Source organism: Petaurus breviceps, unplaced genomic scaffold, assembly GCF_028583685.1.
Source record: "Petaurus breviceps papuanus isolate PSGF00001 unplaced genomic scaffold, PetGlider_PUasm1.0 90822, whole genome shotgun sequence".
Lineage (NCBI taxonomy): Eukaryota > Metazoa > Chordata > Mammalia > Diprotodontia > Petauridae > Petaurus > Petaurus breviceps.
In genome coordinates this window covers 11,812,721-11,838,937 of record NW_027187351.1, presented here as the reverse complement: position 1 = coordinate 11,838,937, position 26,217 = coordinate 11,812,721, and the positions used below count along the sequence as shown (strand labels likewise).

The following is a 26,217-nucleotide window of genomic DNA, read 5'->3' as shown; positions in this document are numbered from 1 at the left end:
TGAGCAACTTATGGCAGTGAGTCTGCATATTAAACTTAATAGCGTTCATTAGCAGCACTCACAATTTTTACCAAGTCTGGAGTTAAAACCCACCAACCATGAGTCTTTAAATGGAGAAGGGGCTAAAAGAAAAGGACATGGGTGGGGGGGGGGGGCAGAGAGAAGAGTGAAAAGGAGGGAGAGGCAAAGGAAGAAGAGAAAAGAGGGAGGGAAGGGGAGAAGAGGGAGAGGCAGAGAAAGGGAAAGAAGGCGATGGAGAAGAAACAAACTACTGTCAGACAAGTTTAAAATGTATTTCATAGCAGATTAAAAAACGAGGCATATATCTATATCTGTTGCACACAGTAGAATAAGCCAATGAGAATTAAATCCTACATCTTTCAAGTTTTTCAATTATACTAATGTTCAGTACAATAAAGTCCGCCACAATCATCACCCAAAAATACTAGAGACTGCTCTCAAAAGTGAAACTATCAAGTTCAGAAAATAACTTACTTAACTTCATAACAAATTAATCAGCAAATACTTATGGATTATATATATTCAGTCAGTCAGCTAGTCAACAAGTATTTATTAAGTGTCTTACTATAGGACAGGCACTGTTCCAGGATACAAAGGCAAAAAAAAAAAAAAACTGTCCCCAGCCCTCAAGAACTTTACATTCTAATGGAAAAGAAAATATGCTAATAACTGTGTACATTCAAGACAGTGTAAATGGAAACATGTTGTTGTCGTTTGTCCTCCGTTCTCAAAGAGTACCATGACATCAGGAAAGTGATGCCATGACATGCAAGTGATTTGTATTTAAGTGAAGAAGGGCTGTGCAAAGTCAGGGGGAAGGCACAGAAGAACAGGGGACAGACCTCCTGTAAAAGGTGGGATCTGAGCTAAGCCTTAAAGGATGCCAGGGAAACCAAGTGATAACGAAAAGGAGGAAGAGTATTCCAGGCAATAAACTTTTGACGTAGGTACAATTAGCATCCTCACTTTACACAGGCCAACTCAAAGACCCAGTCAAGGTTATTGGAAGGCTCAAAGGAAATAATGTATATAAAGCGCTTGGCAAATTTTGTATCATATAAATGTCTGTTATTATTTTTGCCATTGTTATTACAAGTAAACAAAAAGAAGTTGAAAGATTTGCCCAAGATTTCACAGCTCGTAAGATGCTGGAAGCAGGATTCTTACCAGGCTTTTGGGATTCCTAGTCCAGCACTCTGTCTACTAATGCCTACACCATATTGCCTCTCCTATGTGCAAAGCACATCTGGGAATACAAAAATCAAAAGTGGCCCTGGTCTTACCTTCCTGGAGTTTATAAACTAAAATAACAAAAGTAGGTACGATAAAAGGTAGAATGAGAAAAGAACAAAAAAGGGATCCACTAAAATACTCTAAGAAAATCTGAGGAAGGAGAAATCACTTAAGCTGGCATTGGGGGCTTGGAGAAGGTACTCGGGGGGGGGGGGTGAGGCAAGAGAAGGGAAAATATAGAGTAGGAGGCAAAGGCTCATGGAAGAGTACAAAGAAAAAAAGTCACACATGATGTTCAGTCATTTCAGTCATGTCCAACTCTCTGTTACCCCATTTGGGGGTTTCTTGGCAAAGATACTGGAGTGGTTTGCCATTTCCTTCTCTAGCTTATTTTGCAGATGAGGAAACTGAGGCAAACAGGGCTAAGTGACTTACCCAGGGTCACACAGTTAGTAAGTGTCTTAGGCCGAATTTGAACTCAGGTCTTCCTGACTGTAGGCCCAGCCCTCTTTCTACTGCACCACTGAGTAACTAAGGTACTATGTAAGAAATTTCGGGGAATACGTAAAAGCCCTAAGTTAGGGTCAGGAACTCAAAAAAAAAAATTTCACCATCTAGGCTGGAGAGAAAAAACAACTAGGTAAAAATAAGATAAATAACAAAACATGGGGATAGTATTAGCAAACAAGTGGTAGGGACAATAAGGAATTCAGAAGGAATGCTAACTCTTAGGGATTAATCCACTAAACACTAATGAGTAACAGTGATAAATCTACTAAACTAGAAACAAAAGCCATTACATATCAGCAAACTCTTTCCTTTCACCCTGACAGCATGTTGGGCTTAAAAGGGGAAAGAAAAAGAAAGAACAAAATTTCCATTCACCTATCCAGGATGTGTTCAGCCATGTAGATCCTAGCTAATCTATTAGAACACAATGAATTTAAATCATTGTTCTAACAGGAATTTAACCTCATCACAAATATGTAAATATTTATAGCTGGAAGGTTGCTACCTGGCAGCTCTGAAGAAAATTACTGTGTGCAATAAATGTTAAAAAGTGCTTCACAAAACATGGGAAAATATGATGTACTGGCAGAGCTTCCAAGAAAAGTAAAATATAAGACACCAAATGCGATGCAAGTAAAATTTAACAGAGAGAAAGACCTGTGCAGATGCATGTGAGAAAAGATGTGGATATGAATCATGTAAGGAAAAGGACTGAAAGAGGAAAAGGAAGAGTTATATAGCAACTAAAATTAAAAGAAAAAAAACTTGCCAGAAGTAGTATTACAATGAGTTAAAAAAAAAATACACAAAGGAAATTTAAGGACTGGATAAAAGCTAAAAGAAGGAAAAAGATATCTTTTCCTTTATTATAAAATGAATAATTTACATTAAGTTCAAATAATTTGACAGGAATATCAAATATTTTAAAATTAGGGGCAGCTAGGTGGTACAGTAGATAGAGTACAGACCCTGGAGTCAGGAGGACCTGAGTTCAAATCAGGCCTCAGACACTTGACACACTTACTAGCCATGGACCTCTGCCAAGTCACTTAACCCCTTACCTTCCCCCTCCAAAAAAATAAAAATAAATAAAATTAATTTTATTGTGTCAAGAAAGTAGCTGACTTTTCATTTAGCAAATACTACTGTCCATCTTTTCCCTAACAATTTAAAAATCACATTTATATGGTGTTTTTCAGGGTTGCAAAGCATTCTGGTGAGGGGGGAAGAAGGGGAGGGAGGGGAAGAAAATTTGAATCTCAAACTGTGGAACTGAATCTTGTAAACTAAAAGTAAACGAACAAACTAATAAAGACCAAAAAATTTTTTAAAAAAGACAAACAAAAAAAAAGAATCAGGAGCTTTTGTTCTCACCAATCATTGTAGCTAAATTTTGTTGTAAAGGAGACTTTTAAATGTTTTATTTCTCTTAACTCATTTGCTCTATCTTAGTGGCACATTCCTGTAAATCCATGTTTCTTACTCTTCATAAATATATTCACATAATGATGGCACAGTGGATAGAGTGCTGGGCCTAGAGTCAGGAAAACCTAAATTTAAATCCATGCTCAGACATTAGCTGTGTGACCTTGGGAAAGTCACTTAAACTGTTTGTCACAGGTTCCCCAAATGTAAAATGGAGACAAGAATAGCACCTACCTTGAAGAGTTGTCCTGAGGATCAAATGAGATAATATTTGTAAAGCATTTAAGCACAGTGGACAGCATATAGTAGGTGCTATATAAAGTGCTTATTCCCTCACTCCCACTTTCTCTTTCTCCTTGAAAGAAAATGACAATTCTAGGGCAGCTAGGTGGCTCAGTAAATAGAGCACCAGCCCTGGAGTCAGGAGGACCTGAGTTCAAATCTGACCTCAGATACTTAACACTTACTAGCCATGTGACCTTGGGCAAGTCACTTAACCCCAACTGCCTTGACCTCCTCCCTCCAAAAAGGGAAGGAAGGAAGGAAGGAAGGAAGGAAGGAAGGAAGGAAGGAGGGAAGGAGGGAAGGAGGGAAGGAGGGAAGGAGGGAAGGAAGGAGGGAAGATTACCCTCATACCATAAGTCATCAGAGTAGGAATTCTGAATTAATTTTCATTTCCTCCATCAGTAGTAAATTCTGCTTTACTGACAAGATATTTGAATTTATATGTTACAAAAGGTCCATATAATTTGGGTGTCATTTTTTAATCAAAGTTCTCTTTTAATTTCATCTACCAAAACATAACTCTATTTAAACTTGCTCCCCTCAATTTCTCCTCTTCCCCAATGTCTTTTTTCAGTCATCTGGGTACTTAATGATGCTACCAGACTGGTAGATCTCTTAGTTTCTGAGGTTAGTGGATCTCTTTGAACTCAAAAATGAGTTCTGAGCTATAGTAGGACTAAAGTCAATCAGGCATTCACACTAAGCCAGGCACCTATACAGTGAGCCTATGGGAGCAGGGACCACCATGTTGCCTAAGGGGGACCAAACCATACAAGGTTACAGAAAAACAGAACGCTAAAACTCCAAAGTAAATAACCAGTGGGATTAGGCTTTAATAAGTCACTGTAATCAGGGTGGCTAGGTGGCACAGTGAATAGAGCACTGGCCCTGGAGTCAGGAGTACCTTAAGTTCAAATCTGGCCTCATATACTTAACACTTACTAGATAACCTTGGGCAAGTCATTTAACCCCAACTGCCTTCCCCCCTCCAAAGAGAAAAAAAAAGTCACTGTACTTCCAGCCTAGGCAAAATAAGGACACCTTTTCTTCAGTCATGTCCAACTCTTCATGACCCCATTTGTGTTTTCTTGACAAAAATACTGGAGTGTTTAGCCATTTCTTTCTCCAACTCATTTGACAGATTTGAACAAAGTGAGATGAGTCTTCCTGACTCCAAGCCTGGCATTCTATCCACTATGCCACCTAGCTGCCCACAGGGAGATCTAGTCTCCAAAAAAAAAGGCAGTCAGGGACAAATAGCAGAAATGCTATACAACATTAAAAATAAAGCTGAAAAGAATTGGAAATTAAAGGGGTGCCCATCAATTGGGGAATGGCTGAACAAGTTGTGGTATATGCATGCTATAGAATACTATTGTGCTATAAGAAATGAGGAGCAGACGGTCTTCATATTTACCTGGAGAGGCTTATACAAACTGATGCTGAGTGAGAAGAGTAGAACCAGGAGAAATTTGTACACAATTACAGACACAACGTATGTGTGATGACCAACTTCGATAGACTGGACTCTTCTCAGCAATGCAGTGATATAAGTCAATCCCAAAAGCCTCATGATGGAGAGAAATGTGTGCATCCAGAGAAAGAACTAGAAAGAACTAAGTTTATATCCAGGTGGAAGCAAAATACCTGATCTCTTTCCTTCTCTTATTTGGTTTTATGTCCTCTTTACCATTTTTCATGCCATCTGATACAATCCGTCTTTATAACCTGACTAATGTATAATGTGAAAGTATTTACAGATCCTATACTTGACTATATGCCGCCATGGGGGGGAGGGGACGGAGGGGGACAAAATGTGAAACTCAAGGAATTGTGGAATTGAATCCTATAAACTAAAAGGAAACAAATTAATTTTTAAAAATAAATAAATAAGAAAAAAAGAGAAAAAAGAAAAAAAATAATAAAATAAAGCTGAATTAGATAACATGAATTTTAGAAATATCTGGTATATGACTTTCTACATAATTCAGGAGTAAGAGCAATGCAGGTAGACAAATAAGAGTGACCATGGGTTGAGGACTGGCAGGGAATGAATGGCAGAGGAGGAACAGAATTCAAAGCCTGACTAACGCTGAACTATAGAGGGCCAAAAATATAAAGAACAACCATATCTGGGTTAATGGATTAGGAAAACAGAAAGGGAAAGAATACTCATGGATCATGGTTAAGGACAATAGAAGGAATAAGAAGTGAGGCAGTGTGAGAGGTAGAGGGATAAAAGATAACAAATGAAGGGTGTAACCACATAGTTTTAAGCTATGGGATGGCAGACTTTTAAATCATCATGAGATCCATGATCATCCCTGTAGGTGGCTGGGGTGGAGTGAAAATGGGAGAAATTGATGAAGAGGCTAAGTGTAGTCCTCCCACAATCCTGTGTTTTGGGAAATAAGAAAGGGAGCAAATAACACTGGAGTGGATGCCTACAGATGTAGGGATGTATCTGAAGATAGAAGAGTTTCCATGAGAACCAAAATATGGAAAGTATGTGACATGCAAAGACCTCAAATGAAAGGAAGATTGTTAATTCATTTGGTAACTGGGATTCAAAGTCCAGGGATAGTTAATCTTCACACACCGAACTTCACTTCTACCCTTTGCCCTATTGTATCAGAAACATAAGACAAGAAAAAATAAAAATAAAAAACTGATTAGTCAGAGAATATATAACAGTGAACCATTAATTACAAGTCTGAAAACCATTGAGGGATTCAAGGTATAGAATAAACAACTAACCAAAAGCATTGTTCAGAGATCACAAAATTTTAAATGTCCCTCTAGAAGGGACATCAGAGATCATATAGTCATGTACCTTCATTTTAGTTAGTTCATTCATTTGTTATTCTGAGGCCAAGTTCTCCTATCTTGCCCAGGCATGGCCACTCACAAGCCTGAGCCCACTATTAATCAGCACAGCAGCTTTGGCCTGAGCCAATTCATCCCACCCTGGGCAGCCTGTTGGCCCTTAGATCCCAGAGACTCCCCATATTGGTGGTGGACTTGGATATCCAACTAGTTTCAGCCATACTGCAGCTCAGAACATCTGAGCTCAAGAGATCTATCAGTTTCAGTCTCCCTAGTATGAAGGATGATAGGCACATCATGTACCACCAGGTCCAGCTCAATGACTTCATTTTGGAGATGAGGAAGTTGAGATCCAGAAAGCCAGGTGAATAGTTTATAATAGCAGAAAACACAATCTTATCATTTGTACTTCTCTTATAGAGTAAATATATTCAATTACAAAATAAATATTTACAATGTTTGCATTCAATCCTGATTTTCTTTCTAGATAAGACAATGGAACACAAAATATAAGATTAATTACTTGAAAAGCAGTGTTGAAAAATAAAGAATCAGGGTTGGCAAGAGCCCCAAATGGTTGGTCAGTCCAATAAGAGACATCACTCATAGAGAAGACATGACTTATGAATTATACTCTTTTAACAATGGCACATGCAGGAATTATAACTTCATACCAAGTCAAACACTTATCTTGAGGAGTCATGAACTGCATTCTCTCACAAAAACACCAATAAAATACTAAGGTTGTGACAGAACAATAAAAACCATACCTGTGGCTCATTACCAAGTGTCATGAAAAAAGGGCCCCCACACGTGGCTGGTGAAATAAATACAGTACCATATATCAGAGGCTTTTCCTCACAAGAGATTCACATTCCAGGAGAGTTAGTACTAAGTACAATTTCCCCCATTTATGAGACAGCAGTGTTTGGAGAAAGTCATTTATACCTTCAACAATTTAAAATACCTTGGGGAACTGCAAGTCATGACTTTTCCTTCACCCTCCATGAAATCACAATAAAATGTTCTCAAGCTTGTCAATTTATTGTACCCTTAATTCACTTTCTTATAGTAGTACTCATTGTGTTACTTGTCTACAAAATCATATCACTACGGTTGCCCCCACTGGCCAGTGAACTTTCTCATAAAGATCTGAAAGTCAAGAGAATTCTGTTTATTTCTCTCTAAACCTCAATGATCGTTGGTAATGTTCCAGTGAATTCAAGGAACCTCTGAAATAGACTTGATATGTAAATGTCAATATATTCATTTCACAGTCATATAGCACTGGGGACATGAAAGCTGAGAATTAACTTGTTTGGGGCAGGTTTTCCCTTCTTTCTCATGTGATTTTTGAGAAATTGTCTTAACATGAATAGGACTCATTTAACCCACCTAGAAAATGTATATCTACCCATAAATCATTCCCTAATTCCATTCACCAACATCTAGAAAGTCTAATTCATTATGACAGAATTTTTTATGCTTATGTTCTTCCTGATAATTATTACATTTCTAAACTGGAACTGGATGATTTCACACAAGATGCAACCAACACAGGGGCAACAAGACTAAGTTTTTACTCTATTCAATTTTGATTTGGCTCTTGCTTTTCTTTTTCTCATTAAACTAAATGTTTTTTTTAACTGTGAAAGAACTGACTTTAAGAAGTCTGAAACTCTCATCTACACATACAAAACCATACAATCTCTTACAAATGTCCAGTCACTGTTAAAAATTACACTTTCAACACTTAATCATCCTGTAACATTTCTTGTATTCCCAGGACCCCTGCATGAAATTTTTAAATTGGAAACTGAAAAGGTGATGCATCTTTCTTTGTGGTGACTGAATAAATTTTTGCTCTATGAGAGTGGAACTGTAAAAGAACTGAATTTACAAGTACAAAAAAAGCTATTTCAGTACTCTGCTGTTTCCTAGCAACTAGAATCTACTGATATTTTCTCATCACAAGTAGGTAACATGGATAAAATCTGTGTTTCAGTGCAGTCATGTGTCAATGAAAGCAATGCTCTTCAGTGGAAAAAAAAACTTTGCTAAATAATTTGGCTTTGTTTTAATCGACAAGTCTTATTCATCTGATCTAAATTTATGACTATAAAAGAGTAATTACAATTGCTAACTAGTCCAGATGACATACTGATCATTTCTCCTCTGGGGGGGAAATTGTTTAATTTCCCCAACAGGGTGGACCCAGAAATCACCAACTAGGACTGATGGTCATAGAAGAGGTTACCTGAAGATTACTCTGGAGACTTCAGTCTATGAAGGATGAAGTTGCCATTCTCAAGAACAGTGGAATTTAGAATCAGTCTCAAGAATACCGCTTCATTAGTTTGGGGGCAGGTTCTAAAACTACCTTCTTACCTAGATGCTTTTAAAAAAGAGCTGTCATGAAAAGAAAAATTAGATCAGTATAGCCAACTTCCACTTAATCTTCAGCAGTCTGGAAATCAAAAGAGTCAGAGATGGAAAGGACCTTAGATGTCATCCAATTCAACCTCCTCCTTTTATAGCTGAAGAAATTGAAGCTGAGAGAAACTGAATCCCCCTCCTAAAGTCATGCAGCCCACTAGAGACACAGCCAAAACTAGAATCTAGTCTCCCAATTTCCCTCTCCATGGTGCTTTTTTCCACTAACACCAATCTGGCAGACAGATTCCTTAGAAATATTCCAAGGCCATAATCGTTTACAAACAATACTTCAGAATATTACCTAAGTATCAATTCATGGGCACAAGTCCTAAATACACTATCACATTCCACACCCTCCACCCCTAGCCCCAACACTCCCCCATCTTCTTTTTTTATTTTGCTTTTTAGAGGGGGGAAGGCAGGACAATTGGGGTTAAGTGACTTGCCCAAGGTCACACAGCTAGTAAGTATTAAGTGTCTGAAGCCGAATTTGAACTGAGGCTCTCCTGACTCCAGAGCCAGTTCTCTATTCCCTGTGCCAACTAGCCAGCCCCATCCCCATCTTCTAAAAGCACCAGACTAGACTAAGGCAGAATTTAAAATTTTATTTCATTTCTTCAGTATCTTGAGAAGAAAAAGCAAGTAGGCCTCTTTCAGGAAAATGGAAAGAGCTGAAATGAGAATTAGGAGACCTAAATTTCAAAGCCTGCCTCTGCCACAAATCATTTTAACTTCTATGTGCCTCAGTTCCCTCATTTTCAAAACAAGAAGACCGGACCAAATCAATGCTCTCAAACTTAAATTTCATGTTTAAGTTCATAGCCCTCCTGTATTTGTACTACCTTTCTAATCTGATCACAAATAACTCCTCTTCCCTCTAACCAAACTGAACTTTTCACGGTTCCTCATCCAGTCTTGATCCCATACATGCCCCACACCTTCCCAACAACATGCAATGGTATTACACTTATATCTGGAATGCCCACTCACCCCTGATGAATTCCTACCTCAGAGCCCACTCAAATGCTGCCTCTTCCAACAAGCCTTCCCCAGTCTAATTTCTCCAGGTAATACTGACCTTTCCTACTTTAGACAACACACTGCTTGCATGAAGCATTGTTTGCAAGGAAACAATTTTGCACTGCTTGCATGAATTTGTTATATATTATAATTTGGCACTTTGGTCATTTGTGTACATCAGCTCTGAAATTTGACAATTCAATAATGGTGCTAAACAATTGCTGAGAAACTAGAAATCATAGAAAAGCTTCAAAAGGATGAATCAGTAAAAAATCTTGCTGCCATGTATAAAAAATGGTGAGCACATAGTTCCTGCTTATACTGACAAAAAGAAAAATCAACTGCATTCACATGTAGCCAGTCAACATTTAACAAGTTATAAACAAAGCTGTACCAAATACTTTGAACAGGAAAATCAAAGTCCTACGTTGAAGCACCTTATAATTTTACTCAGCCAACAGGCCACCAAAATAATAGTACAAACAATCTGACACTTATTTTGGAAATATCTAAGTATGAGAAGAGGGCATACAAGTGCCTGGTGGTTGATGTACAAAATAAACTATCCCTAGAGTGTAAAATCGTAGAGTTTTTCTGTGATGCAATTAAGTACAGAAAGAGATATGTGAATGAATGAATGAGTATTTAGCACTTTACTATAAGTCAAGAACTGCATTAAGCACTGAGAATACAAATAAAAAAGACAAAGACCTGCCCTCACAGAGCTTATATTCTAAAAGGATTAAAAAAACAAACATGGAGAGGAAGATGAGTGAAGCATGGCTGGAATCAAGTATAGATGTAGGGGCTACCATGTTTTATCTGACTGCCATTCTCATATAAGAAAACAGGATCATTTTTTAATACCTCATTAAGATAGATTCTAGATTCTCTAGACTCTACATTCTCAAAGACCTCAAAGAAATATATGCTATCTAGTTGGAAAGCGTTCTAATAATAGTTCTGGTAAGGGACTTTTATTTGTTTGGTTCAAAAACCAACTAATTATATTCAGAAATGTCCATCACCTGGGTGGTTGCAAGGTACTGACTTTTTTGGCCATAGCAACTAATTCTGACTATCCGCCAGAGTGAAATGCATACCCACACCAATAAAAATTATAGATCCTTAAAAAATAGATTGCTACTATATTGACTCATATCTGTGTGTGTCTGTGTCTGTGTGTATGCATGGGTGTGTCATGGACCCCTTTTGTTGTCTGGTGAAACTGACAGATCCCTCAGAATAATGGTTTTAAATACATAAAATAAAATGCACAGGATTACAAAGGAAACCAATTATACTGAAATACAGTTATCAAAATTGAAAAAAACAGAACAAATTAAGTTCACAGACCCCAGGTTGAGAACCCTTGGTCTGGCTACATTTCCTTTCAAATAATGCAATGGTTTTAAAATATAGCCACAATCTTCATTCAATCAGGAAATTAGAGCCAACATCTTGATTAATTCAAAGAAAAGATGAAGGAATAATAGCCCACATAAAAAGATTAGTTACAAAATCATGTGACATAGAAGCAAAGGATCTGAGATCACCCTGAAACTTACAATTGTGCATGCCATTTACTGAATGAATGGAATTCAGCAAAGTCGATTATAAAGCAAAACTCTTTAATGAGGAATGTGTTTCAGAAGATGTTATAAAGGAGGATCACCACCAAACTATCCATAATGGTTGGGCATTCAAAGGTAAGAGGCAGGAAAGAAATGATCTGAGTAGGTTTACATTAACCTGGTTTACAAATTTAGAAATGCCAAAGCTATTGTCAAGTAGAATTTACATTAAATTAATGAAAGCAAGAAAGAGAAGAAAATATCTTCTCAAATCTCTTAGCAGTGAGGCCTTTGTTGAGAAAAAAATACACAAATGCAATGCAGAAGAATCAATCAACAGACTTTTTTTGTTAAGCACCTATTCCATGTCAAATACTGCACTAAGAATAGGTATACAAAAATTTTAAAAAATAAAGTAATCACTGTTCTCAAGGCACTTATATGTGAACAGAGAAGACAATATGAACATATATACAAAATAAATACAAGGCAGTTATGGACAGAGGGTACTAGCACTTGGGAGTCAGGAAGAGTTGAAATGGAACACAGCAAGAATAGAAAATTAAAAATAGGAAACTAATAAAAAAGTTCAAAAAAATTCCAGAACATAACAAAACTTTACCAATGGTAACAAATGGAGGAGGAAACCACCTGAATCAAAGGTTGTTTTTAAAAAGACGCAGGCACTGCTACCATTCTATATCTCCCCTATTGACTCTGGGCATCTTCACTGGCTATCCTCCATGCCTGGAATTTTCACTTTCCTTGTCTCCACTTCTAGGCTTCCCTAACTTCCTTCAAGTCCCAACTAAAATCTCATCTTCTGCAGGAAGTCCTACTCAGCCCCACTTAATGCTAACACCTTCCCTATGAGATTATCTCCAGTTTATCTTGTATATGTTCATATGTAATTATCTTCATGCTGTCTCTCCTCTTAGATGGTGAGCTCCTTGAAGGCAAGCATTTTTGTTTGCCTTTTTATACCCCTAGAACTTAACATAGTGCTTGGCACATTTTAGGTGTCTAATAAATGCTGACTGACTTGGAATTGAGAAAAGTGGTGTTTTTTTTTTAAAGAATGTTTCTGCATTAAGAAAAAAAGCATTTATAAGTCACTAAGCTTACCAAAATGGCAACATACTACAGTCATAGTGGGACAATGACTGGATTTGAAATGCTTTATCATCAATCAACAAGCATTTATCAAGTACCTACTATGTTCTAGGCACTGTGCTAAGCTCTAAGGATACACAGACAAAATTCATACAATATAAGTCATTAAGACAGTAATTCTAATGTATGAGGACTTCATCCACATAACTCAGTTTGTTGAGTTAATATCACAAAGCAACAGACAACATTCTAATGAGAATGGCAAATGACTCAAAGAATGCACAAGTGAAAAATGTCTGAGGTATGTTCATATTAGATACTGGAATGTTGTTAACAATGTGGATAGAGAACTCAATCTAAGTCAGAAAGGCTTGAGTTCAAATCCTGCCTCAGATGCCCAATACTAGCTGTGTGGCCTTAGGCAAGTCACTGTCTGTCTCAGTCTCCTCATCTATAAAATGGGGCTAACCTGAGCACCTACCTCCCAAGGGTATTGGGAGGATCAAATAAGCTAGTATTTGTAAAGCACTCTGCAAAGTTTAAAACACTGTTTAAATGCCGGTGATGACAATGATGATGATGTCTGCAAATTCTACAATCCTTCCTACAAAGTTAAAAAGAGTGATGGATTTGGAGTCAAAGGGGCTAGATTCAAATCCTAGCTCTATCATTTACTGCTTCTTTATGCTGTTAGACAAGTCATTTAACCTCTTGTTGTCTGATCTGTAAAATGAAGGAACAAACCAATCTTTCCTGTCTGATTACATATTACTCCCCTTCCCCTACTCTACAGTCCCTTAGCCAAACTGGTCTTTTTTGCTCTTCCTCAAACACAACACTCCATTTCCAAATTCTCATCTCTGCTTCTTTAGATTCAATCAGATACCACCTTCTATGTGAAACCTTTCCAGATCCCCTTAGCTCTAAGTGACTTCCCCCTAAAAAGTGTCATTGTTATTCAGTCATTTTCAGATGTACTTGACTCTTCATGACCACATGTGGGGCTTTTGTGGCAAAGATACTGAAGTGGTTTGCCACTTCCTTCTCCAGCTCATTTTACATATGAGGAAACTGAGGCAAACAGAGTTAGGTGATTTGCCTAGGGTCACACAGCTAGCAAGTGTCTGAGGTCAGATTTGAACTCAGGAAGATGAGTCTTTCTGACTCCAGGGCCATTATTCTATCCACTGTGCCACCTAGCTGCCTCCCTCAGAAAAATTACCTTGTATCTCTTTCATAAATATTGTATATACATGTAAGCTTACTGTAGGTGGAGAATTGTTTGACTTTTGTCTTTGTACCCCAGTCTAGCACAGTGTCTGACACATAGTAAGTGCTTAATAAATTCTTCATCACTTTAAATCCATGGTTCTAAGATCAAATGTATGGGGCCAGGGAAAATGTAGCCTACTCCACTGCCCGCCCATTGTAGCAAAGGGGTGAGTGAGGTAAGTTTCTAGGATAGCGTAAAGGGGAAGGATATCCTTCAAAGAACAGGAGAGAACTTCTGCTTCTCTAGACATTTAAACAACAAACTGGAACGTGACAGCAAGAGCACTAGACTTGCCATGAGAAGGGCAGATTCCGGCCAAATCAGTACAACCTCTTTGAACTTTAAGCTTCTAATGTATAAAATAAAAGGGCGGGACGGCCAGGTGGCACAGTGAGTAAGAGCGCCAGCCCTGGCGTCGGGAGACCTGGGATCGGTGCCGGCCTCAGATACTTGGCACCCACACAAAATAACTGGCCGTGTAACCTTGAGCAAGTTACTTAACCCCAACTGCTTTTAAAAAATAAATAAATAAAATCGAAGGGCTAGCCTGTATGATTCATAAGGTCCCTTCTAGCTCTAAATTCTATGGTCTATGACAACTGAGAATAGAGGGAAAGAAGCAACTTCCAGCTTGCTTAGAGGTATGTGCATTATTACAGGGGCCAGACCAAGAGATACGCCCTTAAAGCCCCAAGTTGATAATACCTCCCAACATCCAGCATCCATCCTAAAAAATCAGGAAAGGGCCTGAGGCGATTCCTTCAGTGGCAGAGGCCTGGCTACCAGGGACAGCAGCAACAGATGACAGCTTTGGGCAGTGTATTCCAGCAATAGGGTAGTGATTAGCAGGTAGAACATTAGTAGAAGGGTGGCCACAGAGACCTCCAGAAGAGCAGCAGAAGCTAGATCTACTGCTTCCCTGCATGTATGTTGTACTCGCTCAATAAATGCCTCTGGGTTTTCACTTAAACTGTGCCTCCATTTGCTCTATTCAGGTAGATACCGTGCCTCAATTAGTCATTCTGACATAATCAACATCTGTAGTAGCAAAGCAGAAAGGGAGGTAACAAGACACCTTAGGAAGAACAGCAGAAATGAAAAGAGCCCTGAAAGAAATGGTAGCAATGACCTCAGGGATATCAGCAAAATGAACTCTCCAACTTCCAGTAGGCAGCAGCAACAGCAGAAAAAGCATGATGGAAGGGACAGGATACGATGTGTATCACAATCCCATGTGGTTGAATGATTCTTCTACCCTTCTCCAGGAAGAAAAGTAATGTAGGAAACTAAGGGACTGGGACTGTGGGGTAGGGGAGGGAGGAGAAATAGGGAGAGACAGTAAGAAGCTTAGGACATTATGATACTTCATGATTCAAACCCAGTAGTTCATAAGGGCTTCATTTTTCCTCTTCTCTCATTCCTGTTTCAATAATAAACATGCATTTTTTTAAGTGCCTACTATGTGCAAGAAACTATTTGCCAGTCACTCTGCTAGGGGCTAGCAATACAAATACAAAAAAAAATGAGACAGTCCTTGTCCTCAAGGGGCTTCTATTCTCCTGGAAGGATACACAGTTACAGGATACATACAAAATTCAATTTTAAGATGTATAAGAATCACACTGAGATTTTGGCAGGGGGAGGCAATAATAACTGGGGGTATAAAGATCGTTTGAAGGAGGCAGAATTTGAATTAATCCACAAAGGAAGATAAGAAATTCCAAGAGGAAGAGGTCAGAAAAGAAATCATCCTAGGCATGGGGGACAGTAGCCTGTGGAAAGGTAAAAAGGTAGGAGATAAGAATTTTGTACATAGGGAACTCCAAGTATGCTTTTTGCTGAGATGATGAATGCATGAGAGGAAAGACAGGTTGAAGTCAGACTGTGAAGAGCTTTAAATGACAAAACAAAGAGTCTGTATTTTATCCTAAAGGTAATGGGAGCCATTGAAGTTTCCTGAAGAGGGTAATGATACTGTCAGATGATGGAACTTTCCTAATAAGGATTCTTTTGGATCTAGCTACGTATTTTAAGGAGAGGTAAGAAAAAAGGCAGACTTGATATAATATCTCTCATGGTTATTAGTCTAGTAAAATCTATTGTTACATCAAAATCTGTGTGTGTACAAAAGGGGAGTCAATTCTTTCCCGATATGAAACCAAGGTCCATGGATAGCAGAATTTTCCCAATCATTTGGGTTGGGGATTGAGCAAGAAGTATGATAACTTCGGAAATCAAGTGGATCTCTTTTACACAAGGACTACTTTCATGCTACATTAGTACAGTGGAAAGTACAAAAGGCTGGCTTCAGAGTCAGGAAGATCTGAATTCAAATCCTGCTTCTGCCACTTATTAAGAGCAAGTCATTTAACTTTCAGGATCTCCGTCAGCCCTCCAATACTGTAAGTTACAAAGAGCTGCAGATCTGCATTAGTAGAGGGAGCATGCACTCCCAGAAGTTCCTTACACTGATGAAATAATGGTTCAAGGCCAACAAAAACAAATACATAAATAGTAATGTCTAGTAAATTTATTTTAATGGACAGGTAAGAATGATTACGACTAGTATATCACTTTTCTGAATGTATTATAAATGAATTATTCCTAGATGGGTTTCCTTTAGAAGGTAATCATTTCATTCACAACTTCATTAACATTATATGGTACTTTAGTTGAAAGAACCCTGGAAGTCAAGAAAACATGGGTTCAAATCCTGCCTTAGACACTTACCAGCTGTGTGACCCTTGGCAAGTCACTTAACCTCTCTTAAGCCTCAATTTCCTCATCTGTAAAATGTGAGAAATCATATGCTTCCCAGAGTTGTGGTTAAGAGCAAATGAGATAATGTATATAAAGTTCTATACAAACCTTAAAGTGTTATATAACTAACAAAGATATTTATGTAATTTAAACAATGTATAGTATTATACATATCTATATATATTTTGTGTATGTATATGTGTGTGTATATATATACACACATATACATGTTACAAATTTGTTTCCAAAAAATTTTCTCCAACAAGGAATGCCAAGATCAATCTTGATGTACCCCTCATCATGAATGCCATGCATCCATGAATTCCAATTCAATGGAGACTAAATTAATGCTATCTGTCAATGTTTTCCAAAAGTAAAAATACTCTTTACTCATGTGGTGCTTTCAGTTATAACATTCTGGGTTTTTTCCTAGTACATAACAGTACAAGAACAAAGGGATTCATTCATATAGTTACCAAGCATATGTAGGCAATTTAACAATTTGCTTTATTTAACATTTGTAAAGTGTTACTTGATTAGTTCATGCGAAACTTGAAAAATTCAGAGTAAATTATCAATTTTATTGCCTACTGGCATGAGTAGCACTGCCTTATCTATATCAACTCATTTCCAATAACCCTGAATAAATTAATCTCTCATAGAGCTGTATTCCTGAGAAAATCCATCCCAGCCCCAAGAAAGTGACTAGTGAGACCAAAGAATTTATACATAATCCTACAGTAACAATTTTAAAACATCAATTTTTCTTTTACCACAGCTTAGAAAAACCACACAACACGCAGCTTCTGAAGAGGATAAGGGATTTTTTAAAAGGAGATCCAGTGCTCTTTGGAAATGAGATAACTTGATCGAGTGCCTACATGGCATATTTTTATCCAAAGCAACAAATACTTGTTCAACCACAGACTTGACTGCTGTTCTTAAAAAGAGAAAAAGGAAATCCTTTCTCTCTGCGATGATTTTAAGAAACAGTAGCTTATTCATCTGTCAATTATCTCCTTGGAAACTTCTCATCCTCTTCTCTGTATCTAAATGGGAAAACTACAAACATCAACTAAATTTTCTTAAAGGGCTCTCTTTGAACAAAGTTTTTTACCTCGGTCTTTTCTCATGAAAGACCTCATAGACAGAATGCAAAACTAATCTACTCGGTGTGAGGTGAGAAAATCTGTGTTTTCAAAAGGCTGAAAAGGCTTAGGATACAGTCATATTATAAGACACTTAAGGCATCTTCCATTGATAACTCATATTTCAATTGCCTTCACACTAACTTAATGGGAGCTTTTCAAAACCTTAAATTTGGTAAAAAGTAAATCATTCTCCATCAAAAGATCAGATTGTGTTTCAGGAACTGTCCGGTCAAACTATGAAACTGTTTTAAAAAGCAATTCCTTTCCCTTAGCTTTTTCTTACTTGTCAATATTTTTTCGAACTTGACAATTTAAATTGCCAATGGTTTCTATACAAAAATATTTACAACAGCTTGTTGTCATGTTAAAGAACTGGAATCTAAGGAGTGTCCATCAATTGGGGAATAGATGAAAATATGTCATATGAACATAATGGAATACTATGGTGCCACAAGAAATGATGAAGGGGACAGTTTTGGAGAAACTTGGGAAGATCTGTATGAAATCATGCAGAGTGAAATGAGTAGGGCCAAAAGAACAATTTATACAATACTGAAACCATTTTTAAAAAATAACTGAAAGACTTAAGAATCATGGTCAATTCAATGACCAACCACAATTCCAGAGGTCCCATTATGAAACATGCAATTACCTCTTGACACGGAGGACTTGGAGTAGAGACTGAGACAAATGATGGACATGGCAAATGTAGAAATTAGTTTTGTTTGACTATGCATATTTGTTACAAAGGTATTGTCTTTCTTTTTCCAACAGCAGGGAAGGGGCAGAAGGTGAGAGGGAGACAAGGTAGATTTTTGTTAACTGAAAACATTTTTTAATTCCTAATGATCATCTATCTACTTAACCCAGTCTGCTTATTTGTCCAAAGCACATCTTCAAAGCCTTATTCCAGCAAAAAATAATAATAACGATAATAATTCTCCAGCCATCACTACTCTTAACTCCATACAGAAAACTTAATTCTGATAAATTACTGTAATAGTCATAGAAACCTTGGAATAACACACCTTGGGAAAAATTATAGCACTGTTTTTCCCAAGCATTAATGTGGAGCAAACTTTTATTGGTCTACAAAATTTATACTAACAAAGTTCCTTACTTCTTGAAAATCCCTAAGTTTTTTAAGTGAAACTCTTTCTCTGCTTTTTGGTTCCCTGTTGTTCATCTAATTCCCAATTCCCTCCTTCTCCCCTGCCTAATAAGGCTGTGGAAGGCAAAGAACTCAACCTCAGAATATTCCACAGAAGGTTCCACAAAATATGAGAACAAGGAAGGATTTCTTCATTTTGCAGATGAAGAAAAAGGGGCCAAGATGGCTTGCCCAAGGTCACAGAGGTAGCAAATAACAATGCCAGGATGTGAACCCATGTCTTTTGAATTGAAATTCAATGTTCTCAAAAGAAAATGCAGCCCATTCCCTTCTTTGAAGAGGTAGGAAACTACATATGTGGAACACATATATCAAACTCAGTTCACATGTTAGGTTTGCTGTGAATTGATTTTTCTCCCTTTTAATTTCTTCCTTTAGTGAGGAAGAAAGGACATGTTAAGAAATAGAGGTGATGTAAAAACAAAAGCTATTAATTTTTTTGGTGCAATATTCTTTCAACAGTATTGTTTCTGTACAGAATTACTTCTAATATACTCTGCTTCCATCATTTAAGAATCCCCCTTCAGCTAATCTAAATCTCTTTAGCTGCAATGTAAGTCAATTTCTTATCCTACTTTCAGTAAAAAAAACAGGATGCACCTTTTTTGACAGAGTATGAATTCCAAAGAGATTTCTTTCTCAAAAACTTCATTGTCAAGGGCAAAAATGGCACAAGATGAATAGAGATGAATCCCAGGATATATATTCTCTCCCTATTGTGCCTCAATGTAAAATTTCAGCATTCTCTATTCCTGAAACTGAGGAAAGATATTGCTTCCTGAATCTCCCACATGGGTACAAAAAAAAAAAACTGGGCACTATAAGCCCTAGGCAGAGCCTTCTTCATCTCCAAGTGAGCCTCAAAAGCCTTAGGGGATCTGCTCCCTCAATCAAATTCTGGTCTTGGCCTGTCTTTAGGATTATCTTAGGCAGTAGTTAAGAGAGTAACATAGTCATTTCTCCCTCACCACCATAACTAAGAGCTCAGAGGAAGCAGTGTGCTATGATGAGAAGATAACATTTGAAGTCAGAGAACCTGTGTTTGAATACTGGCAATGCTACCTACATGACCTTTGGCAGTGGGAAACAACATGATACAATGGAAAAGGCACTGGCTCTGGAGTCAGAGGAGCTCATATCAAATCCTATCTTTGGCGCTTAGTACCTGAATGATTTTGCAAAATGAGAGGGTTGGACTAGGTGACTTCTGATGGCTCTAAATCTATGATTTCTCCCATGACCTCCTCATTGGGGCAGCTAGGTGCCACAGTGAGTAGACCACCGATCCTGGAGTCAGCAGCACCTGAGTTCAAATCCAGCCTCAGACACTTAACACAAAAACTAGCCGTGTGACCTTAGGCAATTGACCTCCCAAAAAAGAAAAAAAAAAAAAATATATATATATATATACACACACACACATATAACCTCCTCATTTTACACGAGAGAAGTTAGGTGACTTACCTCTGGTCACAAAGGTAGTAAATGGAAAAACTAAGATAAAATCATTAAGAAAAAATGTTAACTAAAAAAAATTTTTTTCTAAAGCAATTGGGGTTAAGTAACTTGCCCAAGGTTACATGGCCAGTTTTTTTTTGGTGGGTGTTAAGTATCTAAGGCTGGAACCGATCCCAGGTCCTGCCAACTCCAGGGCTGGCCTCTTACTCACTGTGCCACCTACACATCCCTAAAAATTTTATCAAGAAAAAAAATTAGGGGTGACTAGGTGGCGCAGTGAGTAGAGTGCCGGCCCCAAAGTCAGGAGGACCTGAGTTCGGATCCAGCCTCAGACACTTAACACACACAAAAAAAAAGAAAATCCTAGCCGTGTGACCTTGGGCAAGTTACTTAACCCCAATTGCCTTCCAAAAAGAAAAAAAAAAATTTAATTGAGAAAATGTGGTGGTGGTAACTATATTTTAGGAGTGAATGAAAATACATTGGCAGTCTGAGTGTTACACTGGTAACCATTAAATAATAAAAAACCTAAGAGAAATATTCCAATGGATTGAGCAGATACACTCTAGAGAAATTGATGGAAGAACCTAGGAAAGAATCTCACAGTATAAGAAAGTATGGATTGGTTTTGATCAACACTCATATGAAGGCAATTAAATAAGTATTTTATTTAGAGACTAATATGTGCCAAGAATTATGATGGGAATATAAAAAAAAAATGGAATAACTCTTGCCCTGCAGAAACTTCTATTTTATCAACGGATGAACCACGTACATAAATATTTAGTCACAAAATACATAAAAAATAAATATGAAATCACAGGTCATCCAAGTACTGAAATTGGCAGAACGTCTGGCTTGCAAGCATTTTATTTAATTTCTTTCCATTTCCCTCCTATTTATACTTTTTACAAAGCCACTTTGTTTGTTCAAGTATTTCATTTTTATATGATTATCCTGTCTTTCCAAAGACTTTATCAGTGTCCATAAAACAGCATGCAGATGGCTATGCTAACTTTTTCTTATATTTTGTATATGAGTCATCCTATGTACTTCACAGATTTTACAAATTTTACAAAAATTTCATTCAATTTTGCTAACTAAAAAAATATGACCACAACAAAACCATGTGCCAATACTGATAAAATATGAGAGCTGGATATTTTTGTAAGGATTTCATCCTACCACTATCAAATATAAAAATACATATAATAAATATTATAACAAGTAAGTTGTCAAAATATCTACCATAAGCATCATGTCCTATGCAAATAGACGTCAATGAAGAAAAAAGCTATTTTTTTCTTTCTAATTCCTGTCTCTTCCCACCTCTTGTCACAGGAAAAGTAGCAGATACAAAAATAACTCAATCCTTTACTCCAACACCATGTACATCATTTACAAATAGTACTTTGTTTAACATAATTATATAATCCTACAGTTTGCAGCATTACAATGCAGCAACCATGCCAAGGGAACTTCCTCTACAAACAATAAATATGAGTCTATTAATAGTTTTAAGTAAATCTGTACACCATTAGTTTTATAAGAAAAGGTATTAGTTCATTCTTAATTTATTTGTGATTTGGACTAGATGAGAAGTTGTAAAATCAAAAGTAGCCAGATCAAAAATGCTCAGAAAAATGACAGAATCGTTTTTCACAGCCAATTCTGATTAGTTTTACCAGGACTTGGGTTGAAATGAAAACTGCAAAGTGAAACCTGTTTAAATGTAATCAATAAGTGCTAATAAAGCAACTTAAAATTCTAATGAAAATAAAGAAAAGAACCTGCAATTAATATTCTGAGTACTACAAACTATGGTGCAACTCAATCAAAATTCTATAAGTAACACTAAAGAGTCAAGAAATAAATGCTTTTTCACATGGTATTGTTTTTCTTTAATTTTTGGTATGGGATGAAAAAGAAAGATAAAAGAGTATGTGCCTCTTCGAAAATAAATCATAATTTTATTTTTAAAAATAGGACCATTCGAGTGTTCTCTACAATAACAATAGAACTGGAAATAGTACACACAATTAACCTACAGAATAAAGACAAGGTCATTACACAACTGTATATATTTTTAAACAGCTACCACTTAAAGAATTGTACCTTCAGCAATTGTTTTAATTTGAACCTTTCAAAAAATCTTACTTATCATATTTGTTTAATGCAGCTACCTCCAATTTTCCTTGTATTATTTGTGACAGCATCAACATACACTCATTTTTCCAATAAATAAAAGGAATTCTCTTTGACTTCAGCTACAAACTGGCAGAACAAGATCATAGTGAGTACTCTATCAAAGATCAGGGTAAAACACTCAGTGCGAAAGACTTTAAGATAGATCACAATATATACTGTCCTTCAGGCTAAGAAAAGGAACTACAAAGAAATACAGAAGGAGAGAGAGAGAAGAAGGGAGGGAGGGGAGGAGGGAGGAAAGGAGGAGGGAGGGAGGAAAGGAGGAGGAAAGAAGGGAGGGAGGGAGGAAGGGAGGGAGGGAGGGAGGAAGGAAGGAAGGAAGGAAGGAAGGAAGGAAGGAAGGAAGGAAGGGAGGGAGGGAGGGAAGGAGGGAGGGAATAAGTATTTATTAAGCACCTACTATGTGCCAGGCACTGTGCTAAGTAGTTGAGATTCAATTCAAAACCATCACAAGCATAACACTGGTACCATCATTCATTCTCATTAGCCTTCTGTACTTATCATATGCTTAAGTTATAGAATGAAAACTACTTGAGATCAAGGTCCTTGTCTAAGTTTTCTCTGTACCCCTGGTACCCAATGGGCACTTCTACATTCACTGACTGCTTAACCTCTCTGAGGAGTGAAGTAGTTAAAACAGAGGAGAGCAGAGATCACTGCTTGGGATGAAAGCTTTAACAACTAAAAGACTTAAAACCAGACAGGAGAACCAGGTCACCTGAAACTCACAGTTCTCCCACACACACACAACACACTCACAGTCATACCTTCTTTCATTAAGTTACAACTTTAGGGAGTTTTCTTTAGTTTAAGGAGAACATTTACTGAATACTCAACTATGGAGGACATTATTTTTATTCCTCAAACTACAGAAACTAAAATTTAATGAAACAACTTTCAAAATGAGAAACAAAATCACAATTTTTTATATCAAGGTATGCCTGGCACCTCCTATACACATATCTATGACAGAACGGCAAGCCTTAGTGGATTCATTTATCACTTTACACAGTACATTTTCTCTTTCTTCCACACTCATATAGTCTGCCAGGCTTACTATCAAGTTTAGCTTAAAATCTGAGATATATTTTTAAAATGCTGTACAACCCAAAGTACAAAAAGATATATACATAACTCTTAATTCTGTGGCAGGAGAACATTTGCAAATTAATCTAAACCTCTTCTATTAGGGAAAACAAAATCAGTTTGGCAAAGACACAAGGATTTTGAAATTAGCAAAATTTCAACTGATATTTTTTTTTTAAAAGAATTTATCTCAATTTTTCGTTTTCTATCTGTACCTATAGCTTTAAAGAAAAAAAAAAAAGGGAAACATCAGGAACCTACCAGGCTACAAATTCAATGAGATGCATTTTATTTCTTACTAGAAAAACTATGAAAATCTTTCTAATAGACAGCAGCCTCTATTTTTTCTACAAAGGATAAAATATGCTCCTGAGCTCTTTACATTTATCCTCACAATTGGTATAAGGTTATTCAACTCATTTGTTCATTCTTTTTAAGCACCATCCACATAGGCTAGTCATCATCAGCTAAGTTTTCCTAAATTACCAAATTGCAGTACTATCTATGTTAAATTCAAGAATGAAAAAGAATAGGAATCACAGAGAGGAGATGAGACAAGGTTATTAGCTCTGAAAAAAAAATCAAGCAATGTACTTACTGCCAAAGCTTTGGACAACTTGGCTCTAAAGTCATTCAAGATGATTGACACGATATCTTGATGTGGCACAAACGCAAAGCCATGCTCCAAATAGACTTTCCTTCCTCGGAATAAATCCAAAGCATCAGCAAAAGGAACCTGGAAGTAGAAAGCCAGGAAAAGCAGGTTATTGTGTAACAAGCTCAGTTTTCATATGTGCTAACCCTAAATAAAGCTCACGTTTATACAGTGCTTCCTTTAAGAAGTAACATCCATCACAACAAACCCAGAAGAAAAAGAAAAAGGGTAAATTCATACTGCATAAAATGGGAAAATGGAGTGGGATGGGGAAGGAGTAATACAAATAAACCATATGAAATCATTTAACTATATTAAATAAAATAGCACGCATTTATATAGTGCTTAGGATGTTCCAGGCAATGTGCTAAGCTCTTTACAATTATTATCTCATTGGATCTTCACAACTTGAGAGGTAGGTTCTATTACTATCCCTAGTTTATAGAGGAGGAAACTGAGGTACACAGAGGTTAAGTGACTTGCCCAGGGTCACACAGCTAGTAAATGCCTGAGGCCAGATTTTAACACAAGTCTTTCTCACTCCAGTCCTAGCTCTCTACCTATTGTACCACCTAGCTGTTCCATGTTTGCAAGTCTTTAGGAATGGGGCAAAGAAAGTAAAGGTCTTACTTCTGTTCCATAATAATCGTGACAATTATTTATTGGAAAAGATAGGAAGAAAGTCCCCAACATGTGATTTTAGCAATGACTTATGATTCCGTTAATGCTAAGGATTCTCCCTCTAGAGAGTCAGAATGTCAATGCACTTCCAGTTCATAGAGAGTTACCTAGGACACTTGGAAGTTAAGTGACTTATTTGCCCATAGCAATAAAGCCTTTCTATATCAGAGGTAGGTCTTTCTACATCAAGACTAACTCTATGTCTATGTCACATAGGCAACTCAGCTTCTTGATAACAAAAATAATCGTAAGTCCAATTATCATCATAATGCTTTATATTAATAGAACTTTACTTTTTTATCACTTTCATAGACATTATCTCACCTGCTCTTCCCATAATCTCTTCCCAAAGGTATAAATTCCCATTTTACAGATGATGAAGGTAATGCTCAGAAAGAGCTGAAATAACTTGCTGAACATCACATAACTAAGTGGCTTGACCCTACGTCTAAGCTTTTTTCCTTACATTACCTTGCCAAGCTAAAAACTGTAAAAAATCATAAAATGGGACAGAGATAAAAAATTCAAAAATTATCCCTAATTTATATTGTTGTTCAGTTGTTTCAGTCAGGTCTAACTCTTCGTGACCTCATTTGGGTTTTTTGTGACAAAGGTGCTGAAGTGGTTTGCCATGTACTTTGCCAGTTCATTTTACAGATGAGGAAATTGAGGCAAACAGGGTTGGGTGACTTGTCCAAGGTCACACAGCTGGTGAGTATCTGAGGTCAAATTTGAACTCAGGAAGATGAGTCTTCCTGACTCCAGGCCCAGGGCTAGATCCACTGCACCACCTAGATGCCTTTCTAATTCATCTTGTTTTGACAACTGCTTAATCAACCTTTGGGCTCAGGCAACAACTAGCTTTCAGTGATAAAAGTAATCTAGAGGATTAGTGCTCTGCTGACCCTTAAGACCCTTAATTTACATGGCAAGCTTTTATTTAGATTTGCAATAAGCTTTGCTTAGGAGGCAAAGAAAGACACTGGACAAAGAAAGACAAAAAAGACAGTCTATTGACCCTTGGATACAATTTTATTAAAGGCTGGATCCAATTACTGGATACACCTTTGTAACACATATCCTTAATTTCTGCATCCTCTGATAATTCTCAGTAAAGGTCATATGAGAAGAAAGGGAAGGGAAAGGAGGGGTGGGGAGGTAAGGAGAGCAAAGAGGGAAAGGAAGGGGGAGGGGAGGGAAGAGGGAAAGGAAGGAGAAAGGGAAGGGAAAAAGGAATGGAGGGAAAGGTAAGTGGAAAAGGAAGGGAAAGTTGAAAGGAGAAGGGAGAAGAGAAGAGAAGAGAAGAGAAGAGAAGAGAAGAGAAGAGAAGA

The 26,217-nt window shown here is 37.2% G+C and overlaps 1 protein-coding gene across 4 annotated transcripts in view; it reads right to left on the bottom strand.

Annotated features, from left to right (window-relative positions):
- Window positions 1-26,217, bottom strand: part of PRIM2 (DNA primase subunit 2) — a 357,586-nt gene that overhangs the window by 262,395 nt on the left and 68,974 nt on the right. For all 4 annotated transcript variants that reach the window (XM_069070685.1, XM_069070686.1, XM_069070687.1 and 1 more), the window contains exon 7: window positions 24,149-24,286. In XM_069070685.1, coding sequence (XP_068926786.1) covers window positions 24,149-24,286 — 138 coding nt within the window. The remainder of the gene's footprint in view (window positions 1-24,148; window positions 24,287-26,217) is intronic.